The 12,310-nt window shown below is 45.9% G+C and overlaps 1 protein-coding gene across 1 annotated transcript in view; it reads right to left on the bottom strand.

Annotated features, from left to right (window-relative positions):
* LOC106809073 (neural cell adhesion molecule 1-like) overlaps positions 1-10,316 on the bottom strand; it is a 17,806-nt gene extending 7,490 nt beyond the window's left edge. The window contains exon 1 of the mRNA XM_014812026.1: positions 10,232-10,316. Within this exon, the coding sequence (XP_014667512.1) occupies positions 10,232-10,316 (85 nt within the window). The remainder of the gene's footprint in view (positions 1-10,231) is intronic.
* Positions 10,317-12,310: the final 1,994 nt, after the last annotated feature.

Here is a 12,310-nt window from a genome sequence, read left to right on the forward strand (position 1 = left end):
TATTACGTTTATATTTTTATATGAGGTATGTTTAGAGTTAGGGTTACTGTTAGGGTACACTTCTGTAGTACAAGTCTGGTACACTTTGTGTATACATAATTATATGGGGGGGGGGCTACCTCGGGTACATATCTGTAGTACCTGATACGACAACGACCCCTTGAGCATCACTAACAAGAGCAGTGGAGCAGCAGTAGCATTAGCATTAGCATTAGCAGTAGCAGTAGGCCTATAGCAGTAGGCCTATAGCAGAAGGCCTACAGCAGTAGCAGTAGCAGTAGCTGTAGCAGTAGCAGTAGCAGTAGCAGTAGCAGCAGCGACATGCAGTAACCGTTAGATAGACGGTATTTTGGGTAGTTTGATTGGTGTAACATTGTAGCAAAATATTTTGGTATTATAATGTAGTAATTGTATGTAGTATATTGACTTGAGACATTATGGCATTCGTGTCACTTAATTATTATTCTTTATATTAGACATAATCAATCTGTAATTCGTTGAGAATCAACTTGACAGCAGACAGGCATTTTGAATCGGTCTAATTATACAAGATTATTATTCAGTGTGGTATATGCGGGTAGACAGGGCATGTACTGTACCATCATCCGTGCATACAGGATCCTTGACCGATGAGTGGGGTCGTTCCATGTGCAGCTGTTGAACTTCCTTGCTTACACTAATCGGGATGTTTTCGATGCGAAATCCCAACCGAAACGACAAAGGAAATGGAAGCTGGCTATCCGCTGACGTCGCGGCTCGATCCCTAATGAATGTTATTTTATTCGACCAATAGATGGCGGCCGGCGTTAATGGCGCTATAAGCGGTGTGGATTAGCCGCAGATTTCCACGCGGCAACGCCGTAATAGGTTCAGTAACGCCTTACGTAATCTTACCGGACCGAACATTCAACACCGAGAGTAAGGACTACTCCGCGAAGCAGATGTTTAACAAATGTCTTATAGAGGAAGGGAGTCGCGAGCCATTCGACAAGCGTGCGTAAACTTCCTTGCAGTCGCTGTGCTGAACATCTAAGAGCGGTGCACTCACGCAGGAAGAGGCGATGCGAGTGGATATTTATTTTCTATATTGTTGCGCGCATCATTTTTTTTAACTCGCTCTAATGTTTGGAACATTCGGTCAAAAGAAAGAACGGGAGTGGGATGAAGTTAATGAACAGCATCCCTAGAACACAGCTCATAATGAGAAATGCGTTCACACGCACATACGCGCGCACACACGCACGCACGCACGCATGAAGAAAGAGACAGGAATTTCGACCTAACGCAGCGTGAATACTCCATGGTCAATCGCAAGTAATTGCGCCGCTAAGTAAGCCGCAAGCATAGCTGGCTGTTTCGGCACTACACCAGCAGGGGGTCATGACATCAAACATAAACATCAAAGTCTATAAGCGGAAACGCTGCCCTTCCTGCGTTTAAGGAAGGCGGTCGGGAAGGTTCCACAACTAGTCACCGAAAATAACCGGAGGTATTCAGGACTCCCTCGTTATCGTCTGTCTCTGTATTTGTTCTGGCGTAGGGAAGCCCTCACAGCTTGTATAGACCCGCGCTCTAGACGTTCCGTCACGAGCGGCTTCGTTCGCATCAAGTCGACGCGCAACAGTCTAACCGAATCGGATTTGTCACGTTCCGGCAGACGGACTCTGTGTATGTGTAATACGGAAAAGAAAGCAAACATCAAATGAAATGCGTTTGCAATCGATAGGATACTAGGCTAGAGTTACCGCCGTTTGTGGCTTTAGCGGTTATATCGGAACCGGCATAATCTCGCTCCCGGCTGAGCAAGAATGCGTCAAATGAAGTGCGGACGGACCGGCGGGCGCGGGTTAGCCCCTTAACGACAGCTGTCGACATGTTTCATAACATCGGCTTACCTACCGAGCACGCGGACCATCATGTCATTACCCTGCGAGCGAAAGTTACGCTGATCATGCACCCGTCTCGTACGAGGAAGGTGAATTTGTTTACTATGTTTAAAGGCCAGTGACATTGACGAATAAAGACACTCGAAACGCGTCTTGCAATTACTCGATACAGTTTATTCAGCTCCGATCAGCTAGCTCTCCTGTGTGCGCGCGAGTGCCCGTGTGCGTTTGCGTGCGTGTGTGTTTTATGCGCGTATGTATGCGTGTGTGGCAGTCACGTAGGGGCTGGTAATTATTTTCATATTGAAGCCAATAAATCCATCCGTATCTCTAGCTTATTCAACGAACGGAACACTTTCTCTCTTTATTGGCCCAGTAGAATTCCAACGAACATTTACTGGCAGCAGTAGCGGCCCCGTTACAGTTAACCTGCCAATACGATGGCAACATCTCTTTCCATTTTCTCTCGGCGCCATATTGGGGGCTTTTTGTGCGCAAAAGCTCGTGAATTGAGTCGTACGAAGTGACGTGTATTATGTTTCGCGTGCCTTTCAACGATTCGCAAATCAGACGAAGCGCGTAATTCTTTTCAGATGACAGTCAAACGGTCTCGCAGACAAGGCGCTCGCGCATGCGCGGCAACGCGCGCGAAAGTTGCACCCACCACTCGCTAAAGCCACGCAGACCGCTTCACCCCGACCTTTTCGACCGAACATTCGCGATGTGCTCGAGTTATTTCAGAGAGGCCACGTGTAGATTTGTCAACTAGCGATTGGTTCTTGAAGTGAGGAGCTACTTACTGCCATCTATCGTAAAAAGTGCACATGTTTGTTATACGTGCTTGCCCCAAAAACATCGGATATACGACTCCAATGATTGCCCAGGGAATTTGTATTTATATTTAGTTTAAAAAATAATATCATCCTTGAGAGCAGCTTGTGGTTGTATTAAGTGTGATTCGTTATTCCGTTTCCGCGAAAAAGATCACAACCATTTTTTTAAAATATAACTTCGCTAAACCCGTGACATTCCCCGATAAACGACGGGTATTGCTTTTCTATTAGACTCACTCTGTAAGTCGTTGAGCCACAAAATTATGAGAGGTTGAGATGGGGTTGCGAGGAGTAATAATATCAGGAGTATCGTAATATAGACTATATCAGGAGTGAATAATAGAGCTATTATTATTCCCTCCTGACTATAGCAAGGACTTATACTAGAAGAAGATATCATTATCTAGATTATGACACTGCTTATACTATGTACATGTAAACTCATTATACGTTGCTACTCTATTGTCTCTATATGGCTGGTTGCCTGACGAGCTAAAAGTCGACATGACATGGACACATGAACAATTATGGCGGCGAGCGCTGATCACACACGCACCAGCGGACGCGGACAGTTCAGCAGTTCCAGCCGCAATAATGACGAGAGTTATCGCTGTTCGACGCTTGCCCGAGTACGCGTGAAGTAACGGCTTCATTCGGCGCGGTTTGACACAGATTTTGCCGAATGGCAGGCACGGGCACTTGCAACGTTTCAATAGTAAAATAATGATAAATAAACACGAAATGTATTTACTACCAAAGTCTTAATGTTTCTCTGCTCTCTTTCGCCTATTATTGCCGATAATTTCCTGTAAATGCCGTTCAGATGCTCCTATGCAACACACAAGTACACCTAGAGCACGCCGCTGTGCACAATCAACAAGAATAAAGAGTTTATTATTTCATTATTATTTTATAGAGTAATTTATTCTTGTTCTGAGTTCCGCACGCGGTGTACTTGTATGTTGCAGAAGAGCATTTGAACGGCATTTGCAGGAAATTATCGGCAATAATAGGCGAAAGAGAATAGAGAAATTTACTTTGGTAGTAAATACATTTCGTACATATATTACCGTAAATACATTTATTTACCAATTATTTTGTTATTGAAACGTTCTAAGTCCCATGTGATGGCAAGCATCTCACAGCGAGCTAGAATTAGCGGCGCTGTAGTGTTCGACGACACGTGTAGCGGGTTAGTGCCGGCTGCTACGGTTTCGTCTGCTCCAGCTATCAACAACTCTTTCCTACTGTGAATGCGACCAACGTGGTGTGAATGCTACATGTTTGGTATTTGCAGTGCGAGCTTTCGTAATTCGTACGTACCCTCGATCTTTCCTATTTATATACCCAACCTTACGTATAGAGAGCTCCCTGGTAAAATGCTTGAACCCTTATACTTATACCACGTCCCAAGCAGCAGCAGCAGCGACATGCAGTAACCGTTAGATAGACGGTATTTCGGGTAGTTTGATTGGTGTAACATTGTAGCAAAATATTTTGGTATTATCATGTAGTAATTGTATGTAGTATATTGACTTGAGACATTATGGCATTCGTGTCACTTAATTATTATTCTTTATATTAGACATAATCAATCTGTAATTCGTTGAGAATCAACTTGACAGCTGTCTGAGCAGACAGGCATTTTGAATCGGTCTAATTATACAAGATTATTATTCAGTGTGGTATATGCGGGTGGACAGGGCATGCACTGTACCATCACTGGTGCATACAGGATCCTTGACCGATGAGTGGGGTCGTTCCATGTGCAGCTGTTGAACTTCCTTGCTTACACTAATCGGGATGTTTTCGATGCGAAATCCCAACCGAAACGACAAAGGAAATGGAAGCTGGCTATCCGCTGACGTCGCGGCTCCCTAATGAATGTTATTTTATTCGACCAATAGATGGCGGCCGGCGTTAATGGCGCTATAAGCGATGTGGATTAGCAGCAGATTTTCACGCGGCAACGCCGTAATAGGTTCAGTAACGCCTTACGTAATCTTACCGGACCGAACATTCAACACCGAGAGTAAGGACTACTCCGCGAAGCAGATGTTTAACAAATGTCTTATAAAGGAAGGGAGTCGCGAGCCATTCGACAAGCGTGCGTAGACTTCCTTGCAGTCGCTGTGCTGAACATCTAAGAGCGGTGCACTCACGCAGGAAGAGGCGATGCGAGTGGATTTTTATTTTCTATATTGTTGCGCGCATCATTTTTTTTAACTCGCTCTAATGTTTGGAACATTCGGTCAAAAGAAAGAACGGGAGCGGGATGAAGTTAATGAACAGCATCCCTAGAACACAGCTCATAATGAGAAATGCGTTCACACGCACATACGCGCGCACACACGCACGCACGCACGCAAGAAGAAAGAGACAGGAATTTCGACCTAACGCAGCGTGAATACTCCATGGTCAATCGCAAGTAATTGCGCCGCTAAGTAAGCCGCAAGCATAGCTGGCTGTTTCGGCACTACACCAGCAGGGGGTCATGACATCAAACATAAACATCAAAGTCTATAAGCGGAAACGCTGCCCTTCCTGCGTTTAAGGAAGGCGGTCGGGAAGGTTCCACAACTAGTCACCGAAAATAACCGGAGGTATTCAGGACTCCCTCGTTATCGTCTGTCTCTGTATTTGTTCTGGCGTAGGGAAGCCCTCACAGCTTGTATAGACCCGCGCTCTAGACGTTCCGTCACGAGCGGCTTCGTTCGCATCAAGTCGACGCGCAACAGTCTAACCGAATCGGATTTGTCACGTTCCGGCAGACGGACTCTGTGTATGTGTAATACGGAAAAGAAAGCAAACATCAAATGAAATGCGTTTGCAATCGATAGGATACTAGGCTAGAGTTACCGCCGTTTGTGGCTTTAGCGGTTATATCGGAACCGGCATAATCTCGCTCCCGGCTAAGCAAGAATGCGTCAAATGATGTGCGGACGGACCGGCGGGCGCGGGTTAGCCCCTTAACGACAGCTGTCGACATGTTTCATAACATCGGCTTACCTACCGAGCACGCGGACCATCATGTCATTACCCTGCGAGCGAAAGTTACGCTGATCATGCACCCGTCTCGTACGAGGAAGGTGAATTTGTTTACTATGTTTAAAGGCCAGTGACATTGACGAATAAAGACACTCGAAACGCGTCTTGCAATTACTCGATACAGTTTATTCAGCTCAGATCAGCTAGCTCTCCTGTGTGCGCGCGAGTGCCCGTGTGCGTTTGCGTGCGTGTGTGATTTATGCGCGTATGTATGCGTGTGTGGCAGTCACGTACGGGCTGGTAATTATTTTCGTTTTGAAGCCAATAAATCCATCCGTATCTCTAGCTTATTCAACGAACGGAACACTTTCTCTCTTTATTGGCCCAGTAGAATTCCAACGAACATTTACTGGCAGCAGTAGCGGCCCCGTTACAGTTAACCTGCCAATACGATGGCAACATCTCTTTCCATTTTCTCTCGGCGCCATATTGGGGGCTTTTTGTGCGCAAAAGCTCGTGAATTGAGTCGTACGAAGTGACGTGTATTATGTTTCGCGTGCCTTTCAACGATTCGCAAATCAGACGAAGCGCGTAATTTTTTTCAGATGACAGTCAAACGGTCTCGCAGACAAGGCGCTCGCGCATGCGCGGCAACGCGCGCGAAAGTTGCACCCACCACTCGCTAAAGCCACGCAGACCGCTTCACCCCGACCTTTTCGACCGAACATTCGCGATGTGCTCGAGTTATTTCAGAGAGGCCACGTGTAGATTTGTCAACTAGCGATTGGTTCTTGAAGTGAGGAGCTACTTACTGCCATCTAGCGTAAAAAGTGCACATGTTTGTTATACGTGCTTGCCCCAAAAACATCGGATATACGACTCCAATGATTGCCCAGGGGATTTATATTTATATTTAGTTTAAAAAATAATATCATCCTTGAGAGCAGCTTGTGGTTGTATTAAGTGTGATTCGTTATTCCTTTTCGCGAAAAAGATCACAACCATTTTTTTAAAATATAACTTCGCTAAACCCGTGACATTCCCCGATAAACGACTAGTATTGCTTTACTATTAGACTCCTTCTGTAAGTCGTTTGAGCCACAAAATTATAAAGAGGTTGAGATGGGGTTGCGAGAGTAATAATATCAGGAGTATCGTAATATACGACTATAGTCACGAGTGAATAATAGAGCTATTATTATTCCCTCTGACTAATAGCTAAAGGACTTTAATACTCAGAAGAAGATCATCAATCGTAGATAGAGCACTGCTGCTAATACTAATGTACATGTAAAGCTCATTATACGTTTCTACTCTAGTTGTTCTCTATATTGGCTGGATGCTCTGACGAACTAAGAAAGTCGACATGACATGTGGAACACAACATCGAACAATTATGGGCGGCGTAGCGCTGATCAGCGACACGCAGCCAGCCGAGCGGCCCGACATTTCCAAGGTCAGTTCCAGCCGCGCAATAATGACGAGAGTTATCGCCTGCGTTCGACGACCCTTTGCGCCGATACGCGTGACAGTAAATGCGGCTATCATTCGGCGGCCGGTTTGACACAGATTTTGCGCGAATGGCAGGCACGGGCACTTGCCCCAACCGGTTTCAATATGTAAAATAATGATTAAATAAACACGAAATGCTATTTTACACAAAGTCTTAAATGTTTCTCTGCTCTCGTTTCGCCTATTATATTGCCGATAATTTTCCTGTAAATGCCGTTCAGATCTCCTATGCGAACACCAAAGAACATCCCTAGAGCACGCGCTGTGCACAATCAAAAACAGAGAATATAAAGAGTTTTAATAATTTCAATTATAATTTTAATAGATAATTTATTTTGTCTTTGAGTTCCGCAACGCGTGTTACCTTGTATGTGGGGCAGAGAAGCAATATGAACGGCTTTGCCAAGGAAAATTATCGCCCAATTATGGCCGGAAGAAAAGAATAGAAGAAATTTACTTTTGGTAAGGTCAAATACATTTGTTAACCATATATTACCGTAATATAGCATTTATTTTACCAAAACTTAATTTTAGTTAAGGAAAACGTGTCTAAAAAAAAGTCCCCATGTGTCAAGCCCCTCCTCACCAGCCCCGGGAGCTAGAAAATTAGCCGGCGGGCCTTCGTTGTCAAACCCGAAACACGGGGTGTAGCGGGTTTAGTGCGCCCCTGCGAAGCGGTTGCGTCTTGTATATACCGCGTCCTTTCCTAACGTGCGACCCGGGTGATGTGGGTTTTGCCAGTGCGGGGGGGGGGGGGGCTTTCCGTAATCGTTCGTACCGCCCCGCAGCCCGGCAGGGTCGTCTCTCCTCCGTATAGAGAGCACGGCCTGGGTAAAAATGCTGAAAAAGTAAACCAATAAACTTAATACTCGTCCACGCCTCATCCGCCCCCCTCGCTAGACACCAACCCCCCGGCCGATGTTTTGAACCCGCCGGCTCTGAAACCTAATCTCCGTCGCTCTCTCTCTCTCCCTTCCCTCTCTCATTCCTCTCTCTCTCTCGTCCTCTCGTCTCGTCTCGTCTCCCTGCCTCCTCTCTCTCATCTCTCTCTCTCTCGCTCCTCTATCTTAATTCTTCTCTCTCCTCCGCTCTGCACATCTCTCGCGCTCTCGTCGTCTCTCTCCCTCACCTCTCTCTATCTATCTATTCTATATATCTAATTTCTCTCTCTTTTCCTTCTTTCCTTTTCTCTCTTATTTTTTTCTTTCTTTCTCTTACCACCACATATAGCAAAACGTGTTGCCCTTATCGACTTCCTCGTGCGTATCGATACATATATATCCGTTCTTAGTAGTGTTGGGCGGGCTGCCACGCAGTTTAGTTGTAGTCTATTTCCTTTCTCAGTTCGTTTTACCGTGATATATAAGAGTAGAGCGTTCGCGCTTTCTTAGCGATTCTCGCCGTCGAAAAGATATACAGCCCGAAAGCGGGTGAAACACCCGCAGCAGAGAGGAGCGCGGGTGCGGAAGGCAGGAAACCAGTTGGCTCCGCGCCGCAAAAATAAAAGAAGCACAATACACTTTCGGAGACCGTGAAATTCTTATCCACTTCCATTGCCAAGCCGAACAATTGCGCGCCTGCGTAGAGCTTCTTTGCAGCCGAGAGCTATAAATTATACTCCTGCCCTAGCTCTAGTAACATGGCGTGCCCGCCCGTCGGTACAGTTGCCGGCAGTTGCGCAGTTTGGCGGCAGTGCTGATAGCGCGGCTATCAGTAGCTACGAGCTATCCCTGGCCTAGCTACGTCCATCCGATAGGCTCCCTTTTTTTTGCAAGCGCTATTTACTTTTACGAGGCAAAAAAAGCCGTGTTAGGAAAAGTTTATTTAGGTTTTTTGGGGGTAACACGGCTTCACGATGAAGGCAAGAGGAACGACGACAGCCGTACGCCGCTGTACCGTCGTAAATGTGACGATTGATTGAATGCTAGTAATTGAGTAATATCAAAATCTAATTATATACAGAATGAATGAACAAGGCGTTCTACAATCCAATATCTAGCTTTCACGTGACATGCCGAACGTGGAAAACGCGAGCAATTCCTTCGATGATGACAGGATAGATAATAGGGAATTAGCCCTATTTCTACTCCGCTGATGATACTAAATTTGACCGATATTACCCAGAGTACATTGCAGCAGCAGTGATCGAAGTTATGACATATTAACCCCGTAAACCACCAACTCTACCCTTTTACCTGAGGCGCACGGTTCGAAAATTATTCGAACAGTCAATTACAGAATTCGTGGTAAAAGATCGAAAATGTTTAAACTCTAATTGATCAAGGTTACCTGGTGCAATCATGAATCATTCTTATTCCGATAACTGCGAAAATAAATAACTGAATTAGTGATGTCCACGATCATCGATTAATACTCGATCATCGGCTTGAAGCAGTGCTCGAACCAAGCGTCTTGTATCAAATATCCATTAATCGATTTTGTATCGAGAAAATAAATAAATAAATATGATTCGAAATTAAATGTAAAACTTGAAACAAGAAACTTGAAAAGTGATAGAATCAGAGATATCGATCGTACGATACAAGTTATCCTTTATTAACATATCATGTATTATATCCACAACACCGAGTATAAACAGTTCGCAGAAAACACAAACAGTAAAACAGCTAAACCAAGCCCCATACATCACACACCTACATGCACACGCAGCGCAATTCCAACACTCGATAACCTGATTGGAACCTGATCATCGGCTACTTGGGTGCAACGCGTATGATCGATTTATCGAAATACAACCGATTGACAACACTGAGATGTAATTATTATTATTATGTTTCTTTGCCGCAATGTTCAGGAGTCACTATCGTTTATACGTGGTGTCAGAAAGGAGCGAATAACAGAATGCGTCAAGCATCCTCGTGATTAGTTCCCGCATCCTCTCTCGTGGCGGCGTGTCAGGTAGGATCCGTGAATCATTTATGCCGTGAAACTCGCGTGATAATCATCACGTGGCACACAGCGAAGCGTGAAGCCATGTGCTATTATACTCACAGCTGCTGAACTCAGCACCACTCGGCGAGAATTCGCACTTCTGGCGAATTATCACGGACACGGGACAGCACTCGGCTGCTAACATTTTTTCGACGCGCAAAAAATTCGAATCCATTGACCTCGTTCCTTTTTCGCGTATACACGGGCACGCCCTCGTGCACAGTCTATGAAGAGCCAGTGCGTTGGAAGGGAACCCCGGCATTGTAAGATGCAACCTGCCTAAGTAAATATAGTTTGCGCAAAAGCTCCAACACTAAGCTCACTATGTCTGCGTTAAAAACAAGTAAGAAACGCGGCTTATGCAGTGTGCGCAGACAATAAAGCTTATAAGATGCGCGCGCGTGCGTGCGTGCGTGCGTGCGTGCGTGTGTGTGCATGCGTGCATGTATGTATGTCTTTATGCATGTATCTATGTATACTTGAAAATATATATATAGTTATTTTGATTTTGCCAAAATGCACATTATTCTTTCTCCACTACGAATAGCAACATTTTTAGTCGCCTACAGTGCTGACTTCCTGCCTGTGGTCGCACGCGTATACCGAACCCATTAAGTTTTTGTCATCCCAAAATTACACATGATGGTAGCGACGCGCCAAACTTGTGTCTTCAATAAGAAAACCCGCAATTTAAATTAGAGACACCTGCGCGAAAAAAGCATCGCCGACGTGCTACAGTCGAGCCACTAACTCGGTGACTGGGCTAGCGCCTGCAGCGGATCCGTAACGAGCGTATTAAACCTTGTTAAGACTAGTAAAAGTCGTCGCTAAATATGTCTTGGGCTTATTAGGTGATCCGGGACAGCTGTCGGTCAGAGCTGTCGGGGGAATTCGGGCATGTTCCCCGAGCGTAATGGGCTTCTACGGAATCCGCGACAACGCCGACTCGGCAGCAGTGCTTCTCACACAAAGATGGCCGGGATTTTTAAAGCTGGCCGTATCCTACTTAATCCCCGAGGAAACGCCTGTTCGACAAGGCGTGCTTCCCCGTCCCTTTCCTTCCGTCCACCGCCGACGGCCGACGTTCAGACTCCGCCGACCAGTAGACACATCGGCTGCACATAGCGACGTAGTCATGCGGGGGTGGATGATTACTAGAGGCTAGCTCAAACCGTCTCCCTCAATGTCTTACCAATTACTCTGTGGTCAATTGTTAGCACACCTACACTCACAGTTCGCGTGAGGGGTGACCTCCTTTAATGCCAACAACGATGATCGATTAATCGTGGAAACGATCGACCTACACGCAGCGGACAATAACGATATACATTTTTCATTTGGGTGCGGGGGGGGTGATTTTGCGGTGACAGCAGTAATGGCCCGCCAGCGTGCAGGGGAACGGAGGGACTGCCACGAACATTTTTCGAACATGTTCACGTGAATATTTCACGAACGTGTTTTGCTATACTACAAATTTTCCATGAAACTGCGCGCGTCCGTAGCAGCTCTTTAGAATCTCATATCAGAAGTCCCTAGCTGCCGTCAGGGTAGATTCTACGCAAATTATAGAGTCAGTCTAGCTGCCATTGACGCTAGGCCGCTGCAAAGATAATTCGATGTCTAGCTCTTCATTCCGATTTAAATACAGCGACGGAGATGCCGTCATTCGGGAGTCGCCGGTATGCGAGGCGTTTAGCACGCCTATAAGTATCGTGGCCGTAACTTTATTCGCCGAGGTAGGTCCAGGATTTGCATGTTCGTGAATCATAATCCCTGCCCTGCTCCCGCTCCAACGCTGGGCGCGTCATCACTTCAGTGCACCCGCAGTATATATGCATGCCGCCTCCTTATTCACTCGCAATCTGTATACCCATTACGTTAAAGATGCCCCAGGGCACATATCATTACAGCACGCGCGATCGCGTTGCGGTTATCTTCGCCCAGCATAAGTATCGGTTATTCAGCAACCAGCCACAAGGCACGGTCTAGAACTCTAGATGGTTGTAGTTGACCATGAGTTTCGTAGCTAGCTAGCTAGACCATGGATTTCGTAGAATTCTGCTGTCACACAAATCACTTAAAATGCATCGCGTGAGGTTTCTTAACGTGTGCGCTCGTGAATGAGAGAGAGAGAGAGCG

Source organism: Priapulus caudatus, unplaced genomic scaffold (genome assembly GCF_000485595.1).
Source record: "Priapulus caudatus unplaced genomic scaffold, Priapulus_caudatus-5.0.1 Scaffold14, whole genome shotgun sequence".
NCBI classification, from domain to species: Eukaryota; Metazoa; Priapulida; class Priapulimorpha; order Priapulimorphida; family Priapulidae; genus Priapulus; species Priapulus caudatus.